The sequence below is a fragment of the Primulina eburnea genome, chromosome 14 (assembly GCF_022965805.1).
Source record: "Primulina eburnea isolate SZY01 chromosome 14, ASM2296580v1, whole genome shotgun sequence".
Taxonomy (NCBI): Eukaryota; Viridiplantae; Streptophyta; class Magnoliopsida; order Lamiales; family Gesneriaceae; genus Primulina; species Primulina eburnea.
The window spans coordinates 29,987,254-30,014,295 of NC_133114.1; the positions used below are offsets into that span (position 1 = coordinate 29,987,254).

Below are 27,042 nucleotides of genomic sequence, written 5' to 3' on the forward strand. Positions count from 1 at the left end.
ACTAAAACACATCAGCCTATCACTAGCAACAAAACGACTGCAAAGTTTATGAGGATTATAAATTTCCACACTGAAGAGTCTTGGAAGCTACGAAGTAAATATTTAATGAACCAAGAAAGCAAAATAAGTTCCAATTTTATGGTTTTAACTAAATAGATTGCCTGAAGAATATTTATAGCAAAAGTCTGAAAACATTTAATTCACAAAACTGCATTATTCACTTTTCATAAAAATATTGTTTTGAAATTTAAAATTCTTGCAAACAGTGCTTAAAAAATTTGTCAATAAATGAATTCGACTTCGGCTGAGGCTAACCCTCAGATCAAAATTGAACAAAAATTTGCAGAGTAGCACAATTGATTTGGAAAACATGAATACGAAAAACAAGCTACGTCAAACGGACCAACCTGCCACCAGCCATTTACCGAGTCACGGCGGACTGGGCCAACCCAGCATGCTAACCCATTTTGCCAGCCTTATTTTGCTGGATTAAAGCAGTTCCCAACCCTCGAGTAAATAAATCCGTGATCGAAAGAAATTTTCAGATTTCTCTGTCTAGCACGAAAAATATAAATGATGTCCAAAAATATTAACACATGAAAGTCTAACCGTGTTGCATAGAATCAACCAACAGGAAAAACATAAGCTGATTTTGTAATTACAAAATCCTATTGTTCCTTTTTCCACTTTTTCTGAAAAGGAAATCCATCGAGTTATAAACCAAATATATTTCAATTTACACGACTTCTCAAAACAACAGCAATTAGAGTGGATCGTGCTTAAGCCGAATTGGAAAGTCCATAAAAAATTAAGCTAAAGCCTATATACAATCTAGTAATACAGCATGACAACAAAAAAGGATCACAAAAAAGGGTTAAAACTCGATACCACTGTTGAACTGAACGGAGTAAGAAGGCCTGCCGACATTGCCGATGGGAGTTTCAACCTTAAGGACTACACCTGCATTCCCAAAATTTCCATTCCATTTGGACCTTCCAACCTTAATCAGGAATTTGAGAGAGGGAGTAAGATACTTCTTGGAATTTCCGAGCAGAAAATAGGAAACTGGCATGAGTATGGTAAGGGCATCCTACTTATGATACATGCGAGGTAAAGGACACAAAACTTACAGATACAGATGCAAATGCCGAGGGATGGGTAACAAGGGAACAGCCCAGGTTAAGATTCACTTGCTCCTTCATTGAATGAGTAAGTTCCATCTGTAGACCAGGACAGCTACCACCAACTATCGGACATACGCTAAACATGAAGGGAACATGCAAAAATAAGTAAAATGTAAGTCTCAACGTTTCCAGACTGCACATGGTCGGCAAAGGAAGATATGAAAGATCCATAATATCGAACCTAACAAAGCAAAGTCCAGCTGCTCCATGGATAGCCAGGACGAATATTAGTATTTTAAGAAAAAACACAGAGGGAAAACAGCGAGAGGAAAACACGCAAGTAACAAGATAAGTAATCAATATCACCTGACTTGTACGGTGGGCCTTACCAGAAGGCCAGATCGCTTCCAAGCTAAGGCCTGCTCCAGGCCCAAGGCAAATGATTTGTCAGGCCACTGCAGTGTTGGTGTAATGCGTGTTCCCCATTTACTCTTCATAAATCAACAAATTTATCAGCAGTGAGGCTCAATAAACCGGTGAAGTCTTTTATTGCTTAATCATTGGGCACATGAATTGAGTGCCAATATATTCAAAGATATTCGCAGACTCTTTTAAAGATGATGGAACTTATTTATTGAAATTACGTATATTTATAAGAGCATTCAAGGAACAGAAAATTTCAATAACAAAAATCAATCTCTATAGATAATTGTAGTTTCACCTTGCAAGAGAAACTGAATTTCATTTCTCCTGGATATTGACCCTGTGCTTGAAGCAGACCCCCGCACAGGGGCAGGAAAGCACTGGTCGATAAACCCTCATCAGATACATATGTGACCTGGCCATTTGGAAACTGCAAGTCCATGAATGACTGCATATACAAGAAATGACAACATTAAGAATCAGTACAGCACAAGAGAGTGGAAAGTTTAGAAATTCGAAAACAAATTGCACAAACTATGATACTCTGAGGCAAGTTGTTTACAGAACAATTTCATTGATCATAATTTAATAAGATAAAAGACACGTTACCGATAAAGCGCAATCAAGAAAAATTTAAAAATCTCTGTTTTAGACAATTCCAATTCATTTAACAGCAGCTATTAATACGATAAAAAATATGAGGCCGTACAGAGATCAAATCTAAATTATAAACTATAAACTAGGAAAAAGCATATAAGATTCCGAGGTTCCCCTTTCTACTTATACTCATGATGCATTTTCGGGCACATAACAAAAAATTTGAATTTTTTTACTTTGCTCAACACATATACGGTTTGTAAAGCTTATCTGTTCTGCAAAATTCACAGTTGGAATAACAATGCACATTTTGTACCTAAGAGTTGTTTTAAAAACAGCCGCAATTTCTTACATACAGGGGCACCATTTATATAATAAATAAAGGGTTAGAACTTACACATGCCAAAGGATTAAGGCATATCATAGACATTAACAGCCACCTTCTATGTTTCAACCACACTGCTGGACAAAGGGAATGCACTCCGTTCTGTATAACATCAAGAAGAAACCAATCGATTTTGCATTACGGAAAACAAGATATGTATAAGACTATAAGTAGCTACTGATATTCAAAAGATAGTTTTGTTATTGTCTTTCTTGGGGCATTTAACAATTCTTTTTAATTTCCATTAGTAGCATGGAAATCTCATTCACTCAACCAAAGTTCAAAAACACGAATAATACAAAACTTCAAGATCATATTCACATAGTACATAGGTTTGTCATACCTTCCTATCATAGCCATACCACAATAGGTGTTGTTCTGACAGATGAACAGGCAAAAGCAAAGTGGAATCACGAACGAATAATACAGGCCCAAGCTGGACAAGGAATAGAGAAGAATTCTCATTTCCTGATGTGGAACTTCCTTGTGATGCCTCAACTCTCCATAACTCTCCTCGAGCAACCAATGAACTTTCAACTTTTTTAGTTCTACTGGCATAGGTTGATGACACATTGATAGTACCCTGCATTTGTAGAACAAGAAATTCAAAGGACATATATATGTAAAATAATGAGGGAGGCAAAATATGGAATGCTTTCTCGTCTTAAACAAAATATAAATATATAAACAAAAATTTAGAGATTTAATGTTAAATTTTTAAAAAACTACGAGTACACATTAGGTTAGGTTAAAGTATCGTGCATAATCAAAAAACCAAGATTCATAATATCCAAATCCACCTGCGATCGACCCAAATGTTTCAATGCTTTGGTAGCCACACCAAAAGTTTCATCTTCTTTCGACTCATCTACCGCCATTCTATCGTTTTCGTGGAGTCCATAATCCTTGAACTTCTCTGCCAATGATCCCAAATCCTCCTGCAGAACAATACCCATATTTGTCCCCGGACTACTGCCACCCATGCCGAGTGACATCCCTGTGTTCTCGTCATGCCAAAAAGGCACAGGCAGATGCCTAAAAAACTGTTGAACGACACCATTCACACATGCCCCAAAATCAACCCCCGCCTGTCCTATTCTGTTCCCAATATCAAAAATCGCAGTCACACCATTAATTGCAGAATTATCTACTACAAGTGGAAATTCTCGTTTCATGAAATTCTGCGACTGGAAATCAACTTCAAATAGCTTCGGTGTTGAAGGATTTGGCCATGAAAACGAGGGCGGAGTGATATGATTATGAATCAGACCTGTAAAACCCTGAGCTAGCCTCTCAGCTAAATCCTGCCCTTGCCTCTGCACCTCCTCCCAAGCTTCAAATGGTCTCTCCACGGACAACATCAGGACTAAATTACAGTTTCAAAACTCTCAATCCCAATTTTAAACTCGGTCAATTACTCACGGGTAATCCCAAAAGGGAGACTATATCAGCAGCAGAATCACAAAAAGTCACAAAAAATATTCAGACAAAAGAATCACCACTTCTTACACACAGATACACGCCAAGCTTTCCCCCGAAACTCGAAGCAGACAAAACCCTGCGTTTGACTAACTATCCGAAACCAGAACGGAACAAAACAGTGAAATTCAAAATCCGATTAACTGAAACACCACACAAAACGAACAACAAGAAGCATAAAACAGAATCAGTCGATCTACGGTTTCGATTACCCGGTCTAGAGATTGGAAGAGGGCTATTACCGGCAAGCGTGCGGATTGAAGATAATAATTGCGGGAAAGAGAGTGTGTCCTCTTCGATAATCTGAATTATCGTTAGATGCGCGTGTGATATGCTAATTAAGGCGAATGCTTAGAACGCGTATAGCATTTGCCTCGACGCCACGTCAGTAGCCATCCTGGCCATGATTCAAAGATAAACAAACTGGGGCCTCCGGTTGGCCCGACCCGACAGGACAGCATGCCCGAAACATTTTGAGGTTGTATTTGGAAGATAACTATATGCTTTTAATAAAATAAAATTGATGATGCCACAAAAAAATTAATTTATTATGAAGGTATCAGTGGGGTCCACCCGAACCTCGGATTTAAGGAAACATGTCTTACTAGAGGTCTTTCCATACAATTTACATATTCTCCTACTAAATAAATATTAGGTATTCATCATTGTTATAGACATTCATGTATTATTATCACCAGCACTACTATACTTGTGCGCTTAAAGTTTACTCTCTATATTAACTTAAACATTGGAGGGCTATGTCGAGAGCACTTCTGATGTCCTCTAACGTTTGTTTGTCCACGTAGAATAAGCTCGGCATCTCCGATCAAGATTTTTTACCGAATCGCTTAATCTCGATCAACCATCAGAGGTAATTTTTGCTGCCCAGACAAACTCCAGGTACATGAATTTTTTTGGTATCATCAGGTGTGAAATAGTGATCGATGAATAATAATGTGTTTGGTTTGATAGACTAAAATCAAAACTGAATTATGATTTAAGCGGAATTATATTTTTATCTTTTTTTTATTATTAGTAATATGATGTTTGGTTTAACATGATAACATTTGGATTAGAACTGCGATTGAAACATAAATTATATTTTCATACTTTGGACAAATTATAAATTTAAATATATTTTCTTTGTTATTAAAATGACCATTAAAATCATGATAATGCATTGGATTACGGAAATTTGTGAAAGCTGCATGGAAAAGATTTTTTAAACACAACCATTTCTAATATTTTGGTCAGCTAGACTAGATCGATTATCAAAATAAAACGATTCAACATGCGTTACAAATCTAATATTATTATCTAAAAATCATCTTCATAAGTTGAAGTCTGAATAAAAAGTTTAAGCATGGGAAAAATAATAACGAAGTTGCTTGTTCTGCACATGATGAAGAAAAAGTTCCAGCTCATACACAGTCTCATATTTTAAACATATATATCTCATACGAACTCGAAATAGAGTGATTAATGATTTTATGGAAATATAAGAAACAGAAATACAACTTTCATGTTCGCCACTTTCCCAAAAAATTGTAAATCAAGATATATAATCAAAACAACTGAATCCAGCGAACCCAAAAAGCAACAAAGCTAAATCCAACACAGGTCGAGAAAAGAGGTCATCGACATAAATATGATCATTTCAATGTCAGAAACATATATAACTATTTTATCTAGCATATTATTTTTGGAGGGTACAGACACAACATTTTGCAAATCAAAGGAAAGCTTTTGACTATGATTCAAAAGCATGAACAACTTAATTAAAGAAAATTAGCTGAAATGATAGCAAGCCTCGAGAAGAGAGCATGAGGTTACAACTTACAATTGAGAAATTGCAAATCACTCACACAAATAGAGATGAGCTTGATATAATAGTTGAGTAACAGTCTTTATAAAAAGACGTTAAAAGTTGTGTTTATAGTCTTAGCATGAGAGACGTCAACACATTATACGAATTATGAGGTTGCGGTTTACAATCGATAGTATGATACGAGTTTTGATTAGGCAAGAGATAAGTTCTAATTCGAATTGGATTTGTACAAAAGGTTATATAAATCAAACTTTTTTAGTAATAGAATAAGTGGGACATATAAGTTGTTAATATTTGAATATCCATAAACGAACTTGTGCTTCTTTACTCTGTCCCATTTACTTATTGTTGTTGTTTTGAGATGCATTTTTTGAATCATTCAACTTGCATATATCTTTTAAACGTTTTACAAAATGTTTAATTAAATTTAGAAATATTATTTTGAGTTTTTCCGATTTGTTATAAACCAAACTCGATTAATTTTTTATATTCAATATTTCAAGAATCAAGCTATTACAACTTAATAATTGTTCCACGATCTTAACAATTTTGTTCTCATTATTTGGTGAATTAGCATGCCTAACACCCATCCCAATTTGAGTTGAATGGAGTTAAGTTAAAAGTTTTTTTTTCACATTAAAATGGTCGGGCTGGTCCATAATGACCAATCTGATGGCTTCACGGTGTCGGCTAACCTGCTGTAACAACTGTACTTGTGCCCGTAAAATTTGGAAGTAAAATTCACGAAGGAACGGTGCACAGCTAAGGGCCGATGGAATTCGACCATTTGGGTGAATTATAGAAATAAATAATTCATTTTTTATTCCTTTTGTAAAATATTATTAGGTTTTTTATTAAATATTTAAAAATAATAATATCTATCAAAATATACAAATATAAATATAAAAAAATAAAAAAGAAATCTAAGTAGTTAGGCTTTTAAACCCCGGCCCATCGTACATTAAAAGCAGGGGCTGGAGCGCCGGGGTTTGTGGCTGGGTAACGGGATCAAAACGCCAGCGCTTGGCCCATAACGAATTTTTTTTAAATTATTTTAGTAACTTTATTTATTCATTATTTATTATTTGTATTATTTGATAAAAAAAAATTTGTCGCTGAAGCTTCATCATCAGTGAGCACATCAGCCGCTAGGCGATAACTCCTGGTGTCGCCACCGCGTACTGGTTCAGTATGTTCACCAATCTCTGGATCTTCTTCCTCGTCGCTTTCGCCAAGGGGCAGTTAGCAGTTGACGCCTTTTCAACGACGGAGCTCCTTCTCCTGCCTAGTGAGACGGACTCTTTCCTGAGAGCTACACAGTGTCAGTCGGGGAATCCCAAACTCAACTATCGGCCTGTGATCGGAATCCTAAGTCATCCTGGGGACGGTGCATCCGGACGTATCCAAAATTCAACTAATGCTTCCTACATCGCCGCCTCTTATGTAAAGTTCGTGGAGGCAGCTGGTGCCAGGGTCATTCCTCTCATCTACAACGAGCCCTCGGAGATTCTCTCCGAGGTAATCCGTACTCATTTTTTATATATAAAAAAGTAAATTGTAAATATGTTTGTTGTTGATAATTGATCAGTGTTAAATGGTAATTCGATGAATTCGAATCATTTGACAATTTGAGCTGTTGTTTAACTAGGTACGTTTCCCCAAAGAACGTAGGATCCTATCTTATCAAAAGTATAAGGTTGAAAAGTATATTAGCACTAGTAACCAAATGCACGTAAATGCGCGTAAAACTGGTTTATGAATAATTATTGCTGGATTTTTGTTAATATTTAGATTATGAACTATTTATATTGAAAATATTTGTAATTATTTTGTTATAGCTTGTAAATTATTGTGTGGATAACATGCTATTTTTTTTAAAAAAATGACCATATATTTGTTTGTGGGACGAGGGTAGTATTATCATTTGAAAAATTAGTCGTTTAGAGACATAAGGATAGTATTGTAATTAGAAAATGGTCATACCAAGAGATCAATTTAGTTAGTATTATTGTAGATTATTTTTATAATAGTAAGTATATATATGGAATCGTGTTCTGCTTTAATAAGCAGATTTTGCTGCACACTTATGCGGCTGCTGGTTAAATTACATCAAACATTCTTTCAACATTTATCTATCATCCCTTCTTGGTGTTACCTAATCGCCAATATTAAGTGAGTCATGTTTCTGTGCCGAAATGAGGAGAAACTTTATCCTCCATGGTGTCACATGCGACGAGAAAAAGTTTGTCAGTTTGTTGGGAAAATGAGATGCTACACAAGGGTGCATCTAAGGTGAACATTTATCAATTCACATGTGTGAGGTCTGTTGATTTTTCAGTGACCAAACATCTAACGTTAAATATTCACCGTTAGATATATCGTTTGGGTACTGCCTGAAGGGTAGCTTGAAACTTCCCCAATTTGTTTGCTACTTACGAGGTTTCCATCGTCACATCATTTAAGTTTGAGGAAATGATTGTGTAGAGAAATTACCTGTAAGTTTGTAGCTGGGTGTTTACATGATTTCCTTTTTTTTGTGGTTGTAAAAAGTCTTGGATTTTTTCCCCCACAACTTGCTATTCTTATATATTTTAGACAATGTTGCAGAAACTCAATCTGGTTGATGGAGTAATCTTCACAGGAGGATCGGCCAAAAGTGGTCTCTACTTTGAGATTGCAGAGTTAATTTTTAAGGTACCTAGTCATCCAAAATATCAGAGCTGAAGTTGGAACCAACAACTTCCTTGCTTTCTAATGTACCAACACTAGCAAGGAGGAAATGTGATCAAATAATTAAGATTTTCTCTTGATGCTGAAATAGCCTTCTAACACACACACACACGCGAAACAAAAACTCTTTCTATTTTTCTGTCTCTGACATGTGTTAGATGGTTCCAATCAATGCCATCGTATGGCATTCTCTTGCGAGAAATTAAGGAGGGGGATTTGGGACCACTCTCAACTCAGTCAGTGGAGTTTCTTTTGTTATAAAGTTTTGAAATCTAGGAGCAGGGCCTGTATGTAAAATTGAATTAATCTAAAAGTTTGAATCAACTGATTATCGTATATTAAGTTGACTGCATCTGTTACATAACACTAGGTACACATTTAGATTTGTGACAAACTGTGCATCTATTGGTGCAAAGAAAATTTGGTGAAGAATTCTTGCAGTTAAGACTTCTTTGGCATTTTTATGCAGATTAGTCTGAGAAAGAATGATGCTGGAGATACTTTCCCTTTGCTTGCCATTTGCCTAGGTTTTGAACTAGTAACTATGATGGTTAGCGAGGTAAGCTATCTGGAAACATAGATTTATTTGTTCCATTGGTTTTCATGGATGGGTTTAAACATAAGTTATTTAAAAATACTAAGTTGAACCACCTTATATATTTAAAATTCGGCAAACCCCTTATCTTTGAAAACATAAGTTCCACAATTGCAGTTTAAACCCTGAAAACATTTGACGATCTCTTGAGACATGAAGGTTATTTTATTTACGAAAATCAAGAGCTTAGGTTTTAGATAAGACCTAATAACTTACAAGTTGTAGTTAATACAGTAAACTTTTTTAAATAAAATATATGTTTCCTATCAAAAAAAAAAATAGAGTAAACTTTTGGATATTAGAAAATGTATGATACTACTCTGTTTTATACTTGTCTTCAATTTTATTTGTATATTGACATTTTGAGATTTTGCGAAGGTCAGTTGTTGCTTTATTTCCAAAAAAGAGCACACTTGCTTGTGGAATTCCGATAAAGGGTGAAATTGGAAATCTTTGGCTTTATATCAGTATAAGTTATTTCTTCTCGATATATAGTCTTTCATTGAAGATCGCTTAAATGAAGGGGAAGTATACACCCTAACCATTTTGAAGCTCATTCTTCTAGACTAGTTTTCAGATCTCTTATATGTTGTCATAATTTCTCAGTTTGGAACTGTCTTAGCTAGTTATGTTAATCATAGATTGATAGTCATCTTCCATGTGTTGAACTTAAAGCATATGCAATTCTCACAATGGCGACAGGACAAAGACGTCCTGGAGAAATTTAATGCACGAAATCAAGCCTCTACATTGCAATTTGCAAAAAACTCAGATATCAATGGCACGGTTTTCCAAAGGTATATTTCGAATATTAATTTCTCGCTCATATTTATTCTCCCATTCATCATAAGTTTTAGTCATGACTGGAAATCATTTCAACATAGTCTGATTCTGTTGACAATTCGTTTATAGGAGTATGCCTTTGAGGTTGGTTTGAATTACACAAACCTCCCGTCCAAACATGAGTAACATTTAACTTACCTCAAGTAGAGGTAAATTTAAATATTTTTTGCACATCAAGAGATAGATGTTAGCATTTTTAAACTTCAAGGAATCGATACATATTCCAATCTTTGTAGAAATATTTATAAGTTCTAGACGTGCCTTACAGGAGGTAAATGTAATTTTTTTTAAAGTGGTGATTATGGCATGCTAAATTTCAAATTTTCAATGTAAAGATCAGTAGATAGAATACCGTGTTTTCCATCTTAGCATCATCCAAACTCTGAACTTATAATACTTGTGCAAGCAATAATAACTTTTTTTGGTGGTATGCCAACATTGTATAGTTCATTCAAAACAAACACTTTTTGAGTCCTGGTCATACAGTAACAAATTACAACCAAAACTTCTGGTACTAAAATGTTTGACTTGATCTCTAGCTAAGGGATTTTTTGCAAACTGGAGGAACGAGTAACTGAGTATATGTGGGTTTGAAGGGAAATGTTACAGCTATTTCTGGATACTAAAGTTTATGATTCACATTTTAGAGTTCGGTGAATGGTGATCCAAAAATTCTCTGTAAATTGAAAAATCTTACCATTATTGTCTTATGTTTTATTCTCAATTAATAGCTGTTGGACTATGAAGTTTTTTTTACCTGACGATGTTTATGTGTGTTGCAGGTTTCCTCCACATTTACTGAAAAGGTTGAGTACAGAATGTCTAGTAGTTCAAAATCATATGGTGAGTGGTAGACCAAGTTTTATTATCAATATTTATTATGCACTTGTGCTCTCCCAGAGATGACTGTTTAAACAGCATAGGACCAAAGTATCTTGTAAGCAATTTTCTTCAAGATTTCTAAAAATATTATTTACTTTGTCCTGAATTAAATAATATGTCCAACCAGGTAAAGGCAGTGACACTGACGATTATAAATATTTGATAGTGATAAATATGGATATGCGGCAAGCCATTTTATTCACATGGGCTGCTAAAACATGAAACTTTTGCATTTTTACATCTCTAATTCTGGCTACCTTTCAACCTGTATCATTGGTAATCCTGCCGAAGATATATGTGTATATTTAAGCACAGTGAATTTTCTGTTGAAGCACGAAGAACTTTCTGTTGATCTTCTATAACTTTATGTTAACCTTAAATCAATTTGATTTATCTCAATTCTCAAGCCTGAAGTTATCTAAGTTTAGTTCCCTTATCTATGGGATATTTGAATAATTTGAAATGAGTGTTTGCTTGCTCGCCGGGCCAACTGAAATCATATCAGCATATATAACCAGCAGCAGATGGAGATCTGAAAATTTAAGTTTGGTTTATTTTCATTTGTTTCTTGGTGATTATTTGTTTTTGCTTAGCTATTGGACTGTGCATCCTTCAAGTTTTAGGATCACGCCAGTAAAATTTGGTATTAAAATCCAATTATATCTTAAAAAATACGGCTGACTTACCCTTATGCATATATTGATCTATTTGACAGTATGGGATATCCCCAGGAAAGTTTCTAAAGAACAAGAATTTATCTGGTTTCTTCAAGATCTTAACAACTAGTGTGGATCAGGATAGCAAGGTATCAAATAACCTCCTCTGTGGTTCATTAGTTGAAATATTTTTTGTTTTATTGTTTTTATTGTGATTTCGAGACATCTGTTGACACTTGGTAGAATCTCATTAGTGATTGCCCTCATTGATCTGTATCAGGTTTATGTCTCAACTGTTCAGGCAAGCAAATATCCAGTAACTGCTGTCCAGTGGCATCCAGAGGTATAACTTAGCTCCTCTGAACTATTTTTTTCCTGTATACGTAAATGGCATTCTCTGTTTGCTAAATGACATGTAGACTATCTTCATGATTCACGATAAAGCGCTGAGAGACTATTTTTTTCTCCGTAAAATTTCCAATAGTCCATTTTCCTTATTCTAAATTGCATCACGCTGTGCATAGACGGTCACGTTTCCCCGCCTTCCTATACTGCAAAATTCTGGCTTTTATAGAGCTGTTTTCGACAGAAAAATGCTTTTGAATGGGGCTTATCGATGACTCCACACTCAGAAGCAGCAATTCAAGTGACTCAACATGTTGCAAACTTTTTTGTCGGGTAATTTTTTAGTCAAAGTTGATGCATTAAATGCTTTTCATTCTATGATGTTATGGTGAATATGGTAATTTCTAGTTGTTGAAAAGTGAAAACTTTGTAGTAGCTTTCTATTGTTGGAACACAGTGATGTGGCAAAGGTTGAAGCCCTATGATTGCATCTTCTTTGGCTATGCATCAAATTTCCACCTATATACTCTCTTATTTGTTTAATGATCTATTTCCATATTTTTCCATCTTCATGTGTTATATGTTACCAGTTAATTTTTTTTTATTAGTAACTGTTTGGTTAAGTTAGGAAATATTTTATTTTGGAAAAAAAAAACGAAAGAGAAGACAGCCAGTCTTGTAAGGCGACACCTTGATCAGTGGTCAAGTTCTTCAAGCAGTTGAAGTTCTTTTCATCATCAAAATTGTTCTACATGAGTGTGTACATGACGTGCTAGACTGCTAGGCCTTGATCAGGAATCAAATTGTTTATTAATTTCAAGTAGTTGCAACTGATCCTTATCTATTTGAGAGCTAGTTGTGTCAATTACCTTCCAAATGAAAATTTATGCAATAGTTACACCATATTTATTAAAATGTTTTTGTTTTGCCCCCTTCCAAGTTTTAAATTTTACTGTATGTATCTGGATTTTGATACTCTAAACTGCATCCCTTTGTTGTTCAAAATATTTGTGTCATCTGCTGTATGTTATGCATTTTGATCCTTGTAATCGGTCTGCAAAGTGGCCATTCTTATTCTGCCTTAATCAACTCTTTCAGGCTGGCCAGAAAGTCCATGAACAGGCCTCCTGCTCAGAAAGTGCTTGAAAATCTCATATACAATCACAGTCCTACTTTTAGCGGCAAGGCTGGGTAAGTGTCAAATGCCTTCTGTATTTTTGTTGATGCTTTCCCATTTACAAAGTAGCAGATCCAGGGTGCGACTCGTTCGCCCTTCCGCTATTTCTCTTCTCAGTACATACTATATCTTGCTTTTCTTGGAGAGGTAGACAATATACTTTATTTCCCAGGGGACCAGGAATGATTTTGCAGGAGTGTTAGCATAGTTCACTGTTGGGGTATTTTTACCTGGGAAGGAAAGCATAGTTCAGTATTGGGTTCTTTTCGTAACTTTTTTCTTCCCGGGTGATGTGGGGAGGGTGTTGCTATATATTTGGAGGGGAGGTATAAATAGTCAGACCAAACATCCGCAGAGGTAAATGTGGTTAACCCTTCCCCTATTTTTACAGGACGGGTTTCGATGAAGTTTACATTTTTACCTAAAATTGTTCCCTCGAGTCCCATCGTGCGTGCGTGCGTGAAGTTGAGACAGTTCATGAAACTACATCCGTGCAGCACTTGCTAGGTGTACTCTAATTAAAAGTTAATGCAGAAAAAATGATGCTGAAGATGTTTATATAAACGTTCGAGGAGTTTGTAAAACTTATGAACATAATTCTAAGTTATATCATGGGAATAATTGTATGAGTGGGGTATTAGTTTGAGCACAAAAACTCCAATGAAATTGTCTATCAGGTCAATTTTGTAAAACGAATTTCAAATTCGACGCGACTAACTGAAAAATATTACTTTTTATTATAAATATTGATTGGACCAATCCGTTTCATATATATAGATTAATGAGATTGTCTTACAAGAAAATTATTTTAATTTGAATCTAATTATTGCTCATAGTTGTTTATCTACTCCTGTAATTTAGTAACACATATAACTTACGGAAAACAGATTAATTGATATAGTATAAGTAACATTTAATAAATATACAAACATTAACCAAACTATTGCAAAAAGATATTTTAGGAAATCAAATGAACTATTCATCATGATGTTGAGTAAGATTTCCAGATTTTCTCATTGCTTAAAATCAGTTACCCCAGAAATAGATATATTTAGCCAATAGTTGCTAACTATTTATATAATACAATATTTATAAAACCACACGTTAATGTCATGCTTCAATTTTTTCATCTAATTATCGATTAAAATCAGGGAAATATAAATTTTTATTTTGTGTGTGTGTGTGTATATATATATATATATTATTAATTTTGTTATGTTGTCTATTTACTGTGATAACTTTTATGTCCACCAATGAGGTGAAATCTACTTATTAGATATATAATTTTGATATGTTTCATCGTATCCAATAAAAATTAGTCACTTCATTGATGGACATAGACATTGACATAAATAGTTGATTGAGATAACAAAATTATATATACTATCTATTACAATATATCAAGTCTCATTGAGACAAGTTTGATAAGTGATGTATGACCTTATTTTTTAATTGCAAAATCATTTTCATTCATTATATTGAGTGAAATGCATTCACCAAACTAAATTTATATATACAATCATAATTGTATCATTGTACTAATAATTTTTATAATTATATTTGTTTTAAATCTTCCAAATCCTATTGTTTGGATAAGAAAAGTAATTTATTTTGAAATTATATTTTAAATCATTGCTATCTTAATATACCGTTGCACACACTTTGTGTATATACTGTAGTACATGAGCACACAAAGTGTGTGCAACCTAATTTTTTTTATATATAAAAGAAAATTAAATTAATTTAAAGACAGTAATGACTTAAAAGATAAATATATATATCATTATCAAATTTGAAGACACAATGCTAACCAACTTTTGTATATCAGTGTAAGTTCTTTACAGTACTACTTTTGTAATATTTTATTAATTAAATTTGTTGGTTTGAGTTTATTAATAATTTTTTATATCTCTTTATATTTTTTTCATTTTTCTCCTAATAAGATAATATTTTTTACACTAAAATGATCAACAACAAAAAAAATTAATATGACATACATAATATGTCACATAATACTATTGTGTGTGTATATATATATATAAATTATTTAATATGACATGTATATATATGTGTGTGTGTATATGAGAACGGTTGAACCGTACCAAAATCCCCAAATCGGTGGCGGGAAGTAAATTGCCCTTTCTGGGAGGGAAAATAAACGGGAAGAAAAGTACGTACCAATTCTTTTTTCGGAGGAGTTTCGTCAGAAATGGCCGAAATTGAAACCCTAGGTATCCTCGACGGGGTTCGATCAATCGTCTCCGACAAGATTCAAGTGGTAAATCCTTTTTTTCTTCTATCTCTAAATCCAAATTATCACACCAGCTGGAGATTTTATGTTAGGATAATTGCCGACATGCATGAACTCTATATGGGGTTTACTTTCAAATTTTTGTTGGTGATGCGTATGAGTTCCTTTTTCTCGTAGGTTTCCTACAAATGGCTTAGTCGAAATTTTTTGGTGTCATCTAATGCCGCAAAGAGGTAACGGTGATTAAGCGGTGTAATGATCATCGTTATTCTGTCAGTGTTATTTTATGTTGCCCATTCCGTAACTTGGTTGTAAATTTCTGGGTGTAGGTTGCTACAAGATTACGTTGAGAAATATGGAAGTGAATTAGAAGTGGTATTTTCTTTATCAGGCTGGTTGAAGGATAAACCTTCTACATACCATATAAGGCTCGTTTCCAAGAATAAGCTCGCAGGTTCATGTTGTTTGTTAACTGAAACTTGTAATCCACCAACTTGTTCAACGGATTGCTAGCTTCCTAACTTTCACTGACTGGAGCTTAGAAGTAAAATCTGCAACAAGATGGAACGCGCAAGTCAATTGAATGAGAATTCTCTGTTAATCTGACGTGGCTTATTATTATAATGGTTATGGCTAACTAGGTGTCCCGGTTTTCATTTATATGGTATTTCAGACATCCTATGCTGATAACATGCACCTCAATGTACTCGTTGCGATTTAAAAACTTTATTATGTGGCTAATTGTGGTTTTATTACTCATGCTGTGCAAGAAGGTTGGTCCTACTCGTACTCCTATGGACGGGTTGTTAGATATGTTATCTTTATCTGCTCATTTCCTATGAGTGATTTTTGGATTGGTCTTATTTCTTTTTTTCATCAAATTTTAACCAAAGTCATGTTTGCAATTTTTTTTATCAATCAGGAAACTGGTTGACAGTTTGTCACAACCTTCTCCATATGATACTCTTTTATCTGTTCCAACAGACTTTTTCCTCTGATAATGTGCTGATTTGCACGTGTATGGAAGTCTTATGATCACATATCTACCTTTGACAAACCAGGACTTACATGATATCAATGATATTTAAACTTGTATTTATTTGAAGATGCTATTACAAGTTAACAGGGATGTGATTATTTTTATCTTGTGAATTCCTGTTATCACTAAGGATGCTTTATTCTATTTGGGAAACAAATTGAAATAAGGAATTTTTTTTAGCTCTTTACCAAAAGCTTTTTCCCCCGATTATTTTTGGAAGGACCCCATTTTTTTGGTTTACCCGGTTCAGGATGTTTGGTTTCAAGCGTTGATTTTTCATTTCATGACACTTTTGCCAACTTTGCAGATGCAAAACAAGAGTTTGATGGGCATTGCTCGGTTCATGTCTACAGTGTACAAACTTGCCTTCCTAAGTATCCAGCCACCCTTTGGAACCACGAGTTTGTCCAAGCTGAGGATTTCTTTAGGAAGCCAGCGGCAGATGCCAATTGTCTACGAGATAATAGGTGTAGTACTACAGCACCTGTTCTGAGATTCATTATTTGAAACATGGAAACCCTAAAAGCCTCAGCAATTTTGTCAAGATGAAATATAAGCTGTAACAGTGTTCATTGTGATGAATTATAATTGCAATGTCATTCACACTTCATTGCCTTATGGTGTCATTCATAATCATTGGGCATGCTTATTGTAGCTCTGCTTTTCAAAATGATGAGATGTGCAGCACCTAATTGGTTCCTTTATTAATTCTAAATCAACTGGCCTTTGGTTAATAGGTTTTCTGGTGTTTCAAATTCCTTTGTGATGCGAAATGCTGGCAAAACACCTTTGGCCTCTGCTTCTGTGCAGTCAAAGGCAGCAGAAATCTCAGGGTTGTCTGTGAGTTATTCTTCGCATGGTACTACGGAAATTCCACGCCCTCAGAAGAAAAAAGTCCGGCACTCAAGTCCTAGTGTTGGGATGCCAACTACTAGCGTTTTAAAAAATGTCCAAAGTGAAAGTGATGTAAAGCTAGATCCGGAACAGGATCCCGACCTTGCTGCAAATGAAGGAAAAGTTCCTCAGCTGCTTCCTAAAAAGAAAAAGGATCAAAATGATAAAAATTCTTCTGGAACAGTAGGTTATCTGGCTAGCATGTGGGGTCGTGCATCCGCAAAGTCAAATCCAGACGTTACTTTGGCACAAGCCAACAACTTCAAGCAAAAATCTGCTGGTAAACCCTTTTTATTTTTATACATTCGAATAGTAAATTTGGATTCTTATTTGTCAGAACACTTGACTGCTGGTTATTCTTTTAACAGCCTCGCCTGGTGTTATCTGACTATTTTTTCATTATTTTCAATGCAATCAGCTAGTGCTGAGCATCAAATTTCTGCACGTGAAGCAGAAGAACATGTGAGCAGTGATGATGATTGTCAAGATTTTAATGTAAAGAGAACTTCTAATGGCGAAGGAAATAGAAAGAGGAGAGTTGTATTTGATATGTCAGATGAAGAAGATGAGTATCAAGATACGATTAATCTGCCATCGCCTGATCCTCCAAAATATTTTACTCTAGGTTCAAAGCAAGGGTCAAGCGTTTCAGGCATGGAGTGCAACTTAAGTTTTGATGAGAAGGAAAATAAACCCAAGATCAAGGAAGTGAGAGAAGCTGATGTAAAATCTAAACAGCGTGTGGGTGATAAAACTTTAGTCAAAGGTGAGAAGGATGAATCTCCCATATCAGAGAGGACCATAAGCCATGTTGGCGGGACTGATGCGAGTATGAGGGATAAAGTGGCTGATGCTGAGTCTAAAAGAAGAAAAGTGTTGAAGACACGGATTGATGAACGTGGAAGAGAAGGTATTTCTATTTGTATAAACTAGTAAGCTTATTTCCTTGCTATTGTATTCATGTTATGCTAACGAATCTGACCTATCCACAAATATGGCTTCAGTTACCAAAGTTGTTTGGGAGGGTGATGAGCCAGAATTAAAATCTAATGATAATTCTGTCAAGAAAGAGGGGGATGATACAGTGAATATGTCTACTGACAGGTTAAATTACCATGTTTTCAGCATTTGCTTTTCACATCTTCAGTTGCTTTAATCATCTTACTCTGTAATTATGGATTAAATATTTGTGGTGTGCCATGTTAACATCCATTAGATGGCCCATCTTGTTCAGTAATTATTTACTATATATGGTGAATTCTGGTCATTGAGATGTAAGATTTAAAAATTTACTTATGTTGACTGCCCTCCTGCATAGATTTCGTTTTACCTTTTGAAATGATCAATGAACTATGTTTAAAGGTCAAACTTTCTTTCGTGGAATCTTTACCTCGTCTGCCCCATAAGGAAAATCACTGCAATGTGTATGATTTTGACGGGAACTATAATTCGACAATCTACTGGGAAAAATGTATGTCGTATAATTTTCAATTTTGTTGTATTATATGCTAGCCTCTTTGAAGTCCTTCAAGTTCTGCCTCCTTGCCTATTGATTGGTGTGATTTTGCGAATTCTATCCCTTTCGTGTTATACTGATTGATTTTCCATGTTAACTGTGGTGTTCTAGGCCGCTTGCCGACAGGAAGTCACCTGCTGTAGGAGGCAATGCTCCAGCAAACCAATCAGGGAAAGGTGGAAACAAGAAAGCAGCAAATAAGGATCCTAAACAAGGAAATATCCTCTCATTTTTCAAGAAGATTTGAGGAAACAGTTCCATCCATCTCAAACCACAGGTTGATTTTGCAAAACTCTCATTTTCATGTATACGAGTTCTTTAGTTATTTAGAGAAATAGCCTTTTGTAGTTGTAATTAAATCTTATTAAGACTGCTTCTTTCAGTTCTACTGAACTGGGTCACCTTTCATCTTTAAACCATCTAATTGGAGACCACACAGATTAAGAGTTCTGAAATCTGCAGCACAGCTCAACAAGTCATTTTAATCCCGTGGTCTCATGCGATCAACTATGATTTTCCCTTTCTCAAGTTTTGAATCTAAAAATACAATATTGTTAATTTCAGTCTTGATTAATCAACAACTTTCTGTCTTTTGAGCCTTTTTTATACAATTTTATTTTATTTTTATTCGGTCCTTTTAAAGTTGCGTTTGTTGAAACTAAACTATCTTCCAGAATTTAGATTGCATGTCAAATATAAACTGATTATATGTTACACATGTTAGAAAAACAGTGCATATTGTGCGGAAACATCTAAAGTGATCAGTAAAGCTTTTGAGTAGTTAGATGAAAGTAGATCGTACACTGATAATTTACTCAAATTTCTCTACATCTTGAAGGCAAGTCTGCTTAACTATTTCATATTTTCATCCATCTCGTATCAAGTTTGTTGGGTCACTCAATACATACTTTGGCAGCTTGTATCTCGTGCCTTCTCCATCGAAGCAAACTGTCATATCGGGGTTATGAGCTATGATCCCTGCATTGTCTAAGATTGCCTGAGCAACAGTTGGATCAGCTTCTGCAGCTTCTCTGAGTGCATCCCAAATTTCTATCAGATGCAAAGAATAAGATTTTAAAAAATGGGGTAAGACTTGAGAGATTTACGTTTTGTGAAATGCTAAATTTACCTTTGGTGCCACCATTGTGAGGAGCGGTATGCCAAAACTCTTCTTGAAGCTGTATAAGCTGATTCTTTGTAAGTTTTTGTGGATGCTTCCAAGGTTTCGGCTTTCTAATATTTCTAACTCTTCCTGTTGTACAATTACAAATTGTATCAATACAATTCTTAAATTTGTAAAGACCTGGAATGAAAGAAAATATTAGAGCAGATCAGTTGAGGAGAGGAAGATGGGGCTCTCAATTGAAAAAATAAATATATTTTATTTGTATATTTTTAGATATGTAAATTTTGCCTTATTGTATCTAGAGTTATGGTCGCGGCAGTAAACAAGCAACTGAAAATGAGGAGAAATGTGCTTAAATTGAAGGAATCTCAGCATCCTTCCTTACCTTTAGTTTGCTTGGATCCAGCACACCCCATGCTATAGAATCAAATGTGAATTACAAATGAATTTAAATTAACAGTAATGGATGCTGTTAGCTATGGAATTCGTGAAAGTTGCAGCAAGTGTTCTTGGGAAGTGCATGTGAATTTAAGTTGACAGGTCCAAACTTTCCAAATGTGAAGACATTGATTGAATTTGCTTCTTGTTGTGGAGTAGTTGGTTGGCTGTCATTTTTCACTCTCGTGATGACAATTGTTAATGTTATCTATCCGTCTTTGTTGAACTTGGGAAGCAAACGAATTATGTTGTCGACAAAATGATGCATTTGTCTTAAATAATATCACGTAATGTGCCACTCCCATTTGATTGAAATTTTAGCTCAAAGAAGTCGGATTTACGAATTTTGACAAATAACTCATGTTTTTTAAGATGTTAAAATTAGCATTAAAACATATTTGATGGAAACAACTAATGTGATTATCTTAAACCAAAGCTGTCAGATTATGTTCCTGGTACTTTTATCCTTGAAGAAAATAAAACTTTGAAAATTTCCATTTCTTAAAGCTCCGGTTCTTGAATATCATGTCCAAATATTCCAGTTACTGGGGTATTAACGTATGCTAGTACAAGGAACAACGGTCGCCACATTTTAAATGCTAACGATGCCAAATGATCCAAAAAAATCCCGCGATTTGTTAGATTAAACTCCCACAAGGGATTGTCGTGACCAGGACACAAGATTTACAAGAAACTGAACCTGTCAAAATGAACTCTCGTAACCGTTCTTTTACCTAAAAACATAGCAAAACCAGGAATCAGGAAGTAAGGTACATAGCCAGCACAGCCGCACAGGCAGAACACAGAAATCTTGAACAAACATCTGAGATGCACTTGTAATATTTTTTCCCCAATGGAAAGTCCAGAAAACGTAGCTCTTCCTGGTATAGATGGTTGGCAAGTGAGTAGGCATATACCAACGATCTATATTAATAACGATATGAATCCCCATATTTGCTCCTGAGATGAAAAGGATCATACTTTGTACGTTCATAGGTGGTTGCATTGATTTCACCAGGCTTTGACTCCAACACAGGTGCTCCAAAATTCGTCTCTACGCCTTTCTCTCGCACACGATGCTTTATCTTTTCTTTCTGGCTCTTAGGCCTGACTTGTCCAAACTGTGGAACCTCACTTGACCCATAAAACTCAGCACATTCTTGTCTCCTTGAAGATCTGTGCTTGCTTGATGAATTTGGATCTTTTAAGCTTGTGGAGCGAATTTTAGGAGGCTTTGCGTCTGAAAATCTTTCGCTAGGCATTGGAGCATGAGTCTGCCTGGTTTCAGAAAGGGGAGTTGGAGTTCTCTGTTTTCGAGCTAAAGATGGCTCAGCCTCATCCTCAGGCATGATAAGAGTGTCTTTCAGTGGAGTAAGGTTTCTTTCGGAACTATTACGTTTCAAGCCCAAAGGATTGAATTGAACAAAAATGCCACCCAATGATTCCAGGGCAAGTTTGAATAGGTCCCATATTAACTGTCCAAAAGACGGCCATCCAGCTTCTTGTTCACCCTTCACAGGCACAGCAACAGGAGTTGGCAACTCCTTGCTTGCCGATTGCTCTTCAAGTGTGGTTCCACTAGTCCCTTGCTGCAGTTATATGTAATGACAGATTCAGATGCAAAACAATACCAACTTATATACCTCTATTGGAGAGAAAACTCATGTTAGACGTATAAATTCATGTCCTCGGAGATGTAAAACTCGATCACTAAGACAGCTATCAAGCGGACTTCAAAATTATTATCTTGAAAATATATAGTGATGGACATCAAATCTTCGACAAACCATAATTCATAAGAATAGTTATAGAACCAATGGTCCATGGAGTCATTGATTTATCCTAAGAAAGATTAATGCTTCATTAGGTACAGGAATAGAAGGGGCTAAAACCATTAACCATCACAACTTCGAGAAGATTAACAAGAACATATAAGAAGCCGTTTTTTTCCCCATTCTAATTAGTAATTACCAAGTATAAGTGGAAAGCAAAGAGAGAATTAAAAAATGTACCATCCTGGAGAAAATTGAGGAGCCAAATCCTCGTTGAAGCATACATGAAGTGTATCCAACTAGGATAGCACCAACAACCATCAAAAGATCTGCATGAAATACTTATTATCTTAACCTTATGTGCACAATTTACAAAAAAGCATACCCAGAAACAACTTACTTGACGATAATAAGTACAACTTGAAGAAATATGTTCTTTTCCTAACTACATTTAACACCTCCTTGAAATATAAATCTTCGCCTTCTTTACACAAGCTATTTCTATCTGGTATGCTGGTATCATGATACATATACCTAGTTATTTGCAAGTATCTCAACAAGAAATATATTGTGACTCTATAACTAATTTTCATGTATCATTCCCCATTCTTGGCAGCAAAGTAACAACGCTGTTCAAAATATGAACTTGTCCACTACTAGTATTATGACAGTGATTCAGTGGCATCCCCAGAACAAAAATTCGAATAACATTAAGTTACGAAATTATATTTTCATATTTATAACATTAAAAGTGAATCTATTGAAAATATTAAGAGATAGGAGGTTACTTCCCCTGCCCACCCCATTGGCTCTGCAAGTGCAGTAATTCTCTCTCTTTTACTTTGAAAGAGATAATAGAACAGACATCAAATAAAACTTTATGTAGAGAGAATATAAATATTGACCAAAAAAAAGCAAGAATGCTTGGGCTCGCAAATATTTGGAAGTTATCCACAAACCTGTAGTTGATACAGAGTTGTTTTCGTAGTAACAATCTTCCTTGTTCAGAGAGATTTGGCGAAGAGCAGCATTACCTCTGTCAATAACTAATAACGAACAACTAGGCCTCACATATATGACATCAAAGTCATTTGAGAATTTTGCATCTTCACTTGGCCCATCTCTGTATCCTGCAACATTTGATTTTCCTCCAGCAATAGTTGTCACACCTGTAGTAACAGTCCCACTTAGCTTTTCTTAAGGTCTATCAATTTTCTTTCAGAAGCGATCTTGTAATATAAAACTTCAACGACAATAATCGGTTAACATTCAACTCTAACAAACTCGGGAAACCTGCTTCTCCAATCTTTCTAATGGCAAGATTTGACGTATCAGCAACATAAACATTCCCTTTATCGTCAATCGTAACTCCTTTTGGATGATTGAAACGAGCATCACTTGGTTTTCCATCCACATGGCCAGTGTGACCCTGAAACGATCCCGCAACCAATCTCGCTCTGCTATCTGCATCAATTGAAAAATAGATCCATGAAACCAAAATAACAAGAATCACATGACAGAAACTGTTCAATATTTTTTTAAGGTAAGGTAAAGATTTGGTTCAAGTACTATTCTCATTTTGCAACACATAGCTCTTGCTTCAGACATGATCCTAACCGAGGACAATTCTATTACTGATGAAAGAGAATGAGAATAGCACGTGAAATAAACAATTCAGAGTTCTATGCATCAAGAGTCTGAAAAGAATTTTTTTATGACCAACATCAGTAGCACTTCCATAATGTCTACTTGATAGGGTGTTGATGCAGTCAACCTTGGAATGAGAAGGCAACCAAAAAAGAATAAACTACCCTTCTCCTCATATGTACATCCACAACAACCGCAAAAGACAAAGAACCGTCAGCTTCTGAGATGAAACTTTATAATACAGAGAAGCTGTCTCGGTTACTTATCTAGGATAGGGTCCAAAGCTTTTTAAGTTTGCAATAGGGTAAAGAGAAGATATTCACTCACATTGGGATAATGGTGGTGTAATCCGCATGATGTTGTTATTAACAGCATCCACAGCAAAGAGCTCTCCATCTTGTGAGACTCGGATGGAGTATGGCACAACCCCAAGCTTACTCCCTTCCACAACTGTCTCAACCAGATATCCATCTTCAAATTGAAGCACATTGGCATCTGCATAAAGACCAAAATAAACTGACAACATACACATACAAGCATGACATGTGCCTTTTAACTAGCATTTATGATATCAAACTAGAGGAGTCCCTTTCAAACCATACAATAAATGGATAATCCTTTTATTAAAAATAATAATAATAATCTCGTGTTTAAAAGCAACGATAGCCTCTAGGTTTTCAACCAGGATTGGCCTTCAGAATCCTTAGTTTATGCTTCATGTTCAAGCATACTTTCAAGTAACTATTAGAATTAGCTTTCTGAATCCCCAGTTTATGCTCCTCCACGTCCAAGCAAAGTTAGACATAGTTCTTGCTTACGAAAATATATCAATCTGCGTTTTTCTTTTTTATTTTTTTTTTTTAAAAAAGAGAAGTCCATATGCAACACAGACTGAAAATAGAACAATGACCCTAAATATTGTTTGTTTAACTATATAAATAAGAAATTGAAAAAAAAAAAAAAAAACAACAGCGGCAACGTCGGTTTTACCTGATTGGTGTTGTGTTTTGGATGACGACTTGGTCCATTTCACAATAGAGGACAAGTGCTTTATCAGTGGCCCTGAAATATTAGATAAAAACCAAATAAAATAATAATCAACCAATACACCATACCTATAAAAACACGTTAAGATCCCACCAAAAATCACTAAAATCAAGAAGTTCAAACTTCTTTCTTGCAAATTCAGTAAACAAACGATTCCCCGCTTAGAAGCGCAAACCAAAATCAAATCTGAACAAAAAGAGATGTGGATCAAATCAGTACCCGAAGGAGCAGCATGAGCTTGAAATTGAATCACATAGACAACAATGGAGGCTAAAGAAAAGCAATAAAGAAGGGCAGACCCCATAAATTCGCCCAATTTAAAAGGTAAAGCCAAAAGCTTATTCTTAGTGGAAGTAAATTACAGACAACAGATTAGCTCTGCATTTAGCTTGAACCCATCGTGATTTGGGTGTTAGCTTGGAAAGTATAACACCTTACTAAGATGGAAACAGCTCTTTTTACAGTGCTTTTTTCTCTCTTTTTCGAAAAATACAGCACAGAAGAAAAGTGAATCTTTCGGGGGAACAGTACAAAATCTACTGTCAGCTCGTACTTGTGCTGATGAGATTAACAAACAAGCACTTTCGGGTAAGCCCAGAGAAAAAAGTTGGCCCAAAAAGAGAACTAAAAATTAGAATTCATCAATGAGCCCAACAAATCAAGGGTTGGGCCCAATTAAATTAAATTAGGGTTTCCGTATTATTATACCTATACGTGCCATATCTATGAAAACAAAATTGTTTTTTGAAATTAAAAAAAAATAAAAACAAAAATGTAATTTTGATATCAAATGTAAACAAAATTGGGAAAATAAAAAAACAAACCACTTTTTTATCTCTATTAAGGAGATTCTTAATAGATAGTAATAGAAGTAATAGAAGTACTATAGATTATTAAAAATCTTTCTAATACAGACAAAAAGTTGGTCTGTTTTTTGTTTTACCAATTTTGACATCATTTGATATCAAATTGACATTTTTATTTTTATTTTTCTTAAATTTCGAAAAACATTTTTTTAAATTACAATAATTCAAATAGCACTTTAGTCCCTCGATAATTTATCAAATTTCGCTTTAGTCCATAGATAATTACAAAAAAAAACTATACACACGCACCGCGTGTGCAAAGTAACTAGTGTAATGAATGTTATGGACCAACTTTAAACATTAAAAAAAGATACTATTAATTAAAAAAACTAATTTTTAAATATGTAATAAAACTTAAAATTTAAAAGATAATAAAAAAATTCAGTCGATATATTCAAAGGTGAATGATCGATTAGTTCGTGCCACACAAGATAAAAAGAGTTAAATTGAATTCATTTTAAACTATGTAAATCATTAATAATAGATGAGAAACAAACTCACGTAAAAATTGAGCTAAATGAAAATATTTCCATTTAAATCTTATTGATTGAATTTATTCACTCCGTTAGACTTTGGGGTAAAAAGTCAAATTAAATCAAACGGGTAAATAATTTAAAATTCAAATTAACCCAATCTTCAACTTGATTTATATTATTAACTGTGAGAATCTTAGAATAACTACTTCAGAGGACACGAAAACATTTAATTTCATAATTACTCTTCTTATTCTATTAAAAATTTCCTCAAGTCACTATATATTTTACGAGTAGGTATCTTGTGAGACGGTCTCATGAATCTTTATCTGTGAGATAAGTCGACTCTATCAATATTCATAATAAAAAAATAATATTTTAGCATAATGAGTAATTTTTTTTCATTGATGACCCAAATAAATATCTGTCTCACAAAATACGACCAATAAGACCGTCTCACTCAAGTTTTTGTCATATTTTATATAGAAACAAATCATAACAAAACTTCCATTTTAAATCGAACAACTCTTCTAAACTGAAAATAATTTCATGTCATTTGTTTAGTACTGTTTGATCAAATTAAAAATAATAATAATACATACAACTCGTGTGAATCTTTTAATAATATTAATTAATCACACACACATGTATATATAATACATGACAAATTTGACATAAAGTAAGAACATTTATTTAACAATATGTAATGTCTTTCTTCCACGTTACATCATTACATCACATATATATACTTTTAGCATAATAAGGTATTTTTTTATTGATGACCCAAATAAAAGATCTGTCTCACGAAATATAACTAATGAGACCGTCTCACACAAGTTTTGTCATATTTTACATAGAAACAAATCATAACAAAACTTCACTTTTAAATCGAACAATTCTTCTAAATTG

The 27,042-nt window shown here is 34.6% G+C and overlaps 5 protein-coding genes across 6 annotated transcripts; 2 read left to right on the forward strand and 3 right to left on the reverse strand.

The window, feature by feature from the left end:
- Positions 1-589: 589 nt before the first annotated feature.
- LOC140811933 (uncharacterized) lies at positions 590-4,401 on the reverse strand. The gene is made up of 7 exons (XM_073170063.1): positions 3,330-4,401; positions 2,873-3,112; positions 2,542-2,631; positions 1,846-1,995; positions 1,491-1,615; positions 1,131-1,260; positions 590-1,000 (listed from the first exon to the last, which is right to left on the reverse strand). The coding sequence occupies exons 1-7, from the start codon at positions 3,888-3,890 to the stop codon at positions 875-877; spliced, it is 1,422 nt and encodes a 473-aa protein (XP_073026164.1). The 5' UTR covers positions 3,891-4,401; the 3' UTR covers positions 590-874.
- Positions 4,402-6,927: 2,526 nt separating this feature from the next.
- Positions 6,928-13,690, forward strand: LOC140812050 (gamma-glutamyl hydrolase 2-like). Its single transcript, XM_073170225.1, has 10 exons — positions 6,928-7,354; positions 8,444-8,530; positions 9,036-9,125; positions 9,864-9,958; positions 10,787-10,847; positions 11,602-11,691; positions 11,823-11,885; positions 12,132-12,220; positions 12,986-13,078; positions 13,456-13,690. Exons 1-10 carry the CDS (start codon positions 7,028-7,030, stop codon positions 13,487-13,489), a joined length of 1,029 nt encoding a protein of 342 aa, XP_073026326.1. The 5' UTR covers positions 6,928-7,027; the 3' UTR covers positions 13,490-13,690.
- A 1,440-nt stretch (positions 13,691-15,130) lies between these two features.
- On the forward strand, positions 15,131-19,041 carry LOC140811517 (uncharacterized). Its single transcript, XM_073169447.1, has 8 exons — positions 15,131-15,342; positions 15,493-15,548; positions 15,645-15,769; positions 16,662-16,821; positions 17,092-17,528; positions 17,667-18,158; positions 18,253-18,352; positions 18,876-19,041. Exons 1-8 carry the CDS (start codon positions 15,274-15,276, stop codon positions 19,009-19,011), a joined length of 1,575 nt encoding a protein of 524 aa, XP_073025548.1. The 5' UTR covers positions 15,131-15,273; the 3' UTR covers positions 19,012-19,041.
- A 389-nt stretch (positions 19,042-19,430) lies between these two features.
- LOC140811519 (uncharacterized) lies at positions 19,431-20,597 on the reverse strand. 2 transcript variants are annotated; one of them, XM_073169449.1, is made up of 3 exons: positions 20,276-20,597; positions 19,894-20,067; positions 19,431-19,814 (listed from the first exon to the last, which is right to left on the reverse strand). In XM_073169449.1, exons 1-3 carry the CDS (start codon positions 20,304-20,306, stop codon positions 19,630-19,632), a joined length of 390 nt encoding a protein of 129 aa, XP_073025550.1. In that variant the 5' UTR covers positions 20,307-20,597; the 3' UTR covers positions 19,431-19,629. The 2 variants fall into 2 exon arrangements, with proteins under 2 accessions (XP_073025550.1, XP_073025551.1); XM_073169450.1 differs by having other exon boundaries at positions 19,894-20,016; positions 20,276-20,596.
- A 344-nt stretch (positions 20,598-20,941) lies between these two features.
- On the reverse strand, positions 20,942-25,331 carry LOC140811518 (uncharacterized). The gene is made up of 7 exons (XM_073169448.1): positions 25,014-25,331; positions 24,738-24,809; positions 24,075-24,242; positions 23,394-23,564; positions 23,060-23,269; positions 22,341-22,429; positions 20,942-21,917 (listed from the first exon to the last, which is right to left on the reverse strand). Exons 1-7 carry the CDS (start codon positions 25,096-25,098, stop codon positions 21,258-21,260), a joined length of 1,455 nt encoding a protein of 484 aa, XP_073025549.1. The 5' UTR covers positions 25,099-25,331; the 3' UTR covers positions 20,942-21,257.
- Positions 25,332-27,042: the final 1,711 nt, after the last annotated feature.

Bases quoted from the DNA above. Each gene is read 5' to 3' on its own strand.
- LOC140811933 (XM_073170063.1), bottom strand. From the start codon at position 3,890: ATGTTGTCCGTGGAGAGACCATTTGAAGCTTGGGAGGAGGTGCAGAGG. The intron at 1,616-1,845 runs GTGAAACTACAA...TGATTTATGAAG, and splicing joins AATTCAGTTTCTCTTGCAAG to AGTAAATGGGGAACACGCAT. The intron at 1,001-1,130 runs GTAAGTTTTGTG...TTCCTGATTAAG, and splicing joins CGGCATTTGCATCTGTATCT to GTTGGAAGGTCCAAATGGAA.
- LOC140812050 (XM_073170225.1), top strand. From the start codon at position 7,028: ATGTTCACCAATCTCTGGATCTTCTTCCTCGTCGCTTTCGCCAAGGGG. The intron at 9,126-9,863 runs GTAAGCTATCTG...CAATGGCGACAG, and splicing joins TAACTATGATGGTTAGCGAG to GACAAAGACGTCCTGGAGAA. The intron at 11,886-12,131 runs GTATAACTTAGC...TGTTTTCGACAG, and splicing joins CTGTCCAGTGGCATCCAGAG to AAAAATGCTTTTGAATGGGG.
- LOC140811517 (XM_073169447.1), top strand. From the start codon at position 15,274: ATGGCCGAAATTGAAACCCTAGGTATCCTCGACGGGGTTCGATCAATC. The intron at 16,822-17,091 runs GTGTAGTACTAC...TTTGGTTAATAG, and splicing joins AATTGTCTACGAGATAATAG to GTTTTCTGGTGTTTCAAATT. The intron at 18,159-18,252 runs GTATTTCTATTT...ATATGGCTTCAG, and splicing joins TGATGAACGTGGAAGAGAAG to TTACCAAAGTTGTTTGGGAG.
- LOC140811518 (XM_073169448.1), bottom strand. From the start codon at position 25,098: ATGGGGTCTGCCCTTCTTTATTGCTTTTCTTTAGCCTCCATTGTTGTC. The intron at 24,810-25,013 runs GTACTGATTTGA...CTAATATTTCAG, and splicing joins AGCTCATGCTGCTCCTTCGG to GGCCACTGATAAAGCACTTG. The intron at 22,430-23,059 runs GTTTGTGGATAA...TATTTCATGCAG, and splicing joins CAACTCTGTATCAACTACAG to ATCTTTTGATGGTTGTTGGT.
- LOC140811519 (XM_073169449.1), bottom strand. From the start codon at position 20,306: ATGGGGTGTGCTGGATCCAAGCAAACTAAAG. The intron at 20,068-20,275 runs GTAAGGAAGGAT...CTTTCATTCCAG, and splicing joins TGGATCCAAGCAAACTAAAG to GTCTTTACAAATTTAAGAAT. The intron at 19,815-19,893 runs GTAAATTTAGCA...TGCATCTGATAG, and splicing joins TCACAATGGTGGCACCAAAG to AAATTTGGGATGCACTCAGA.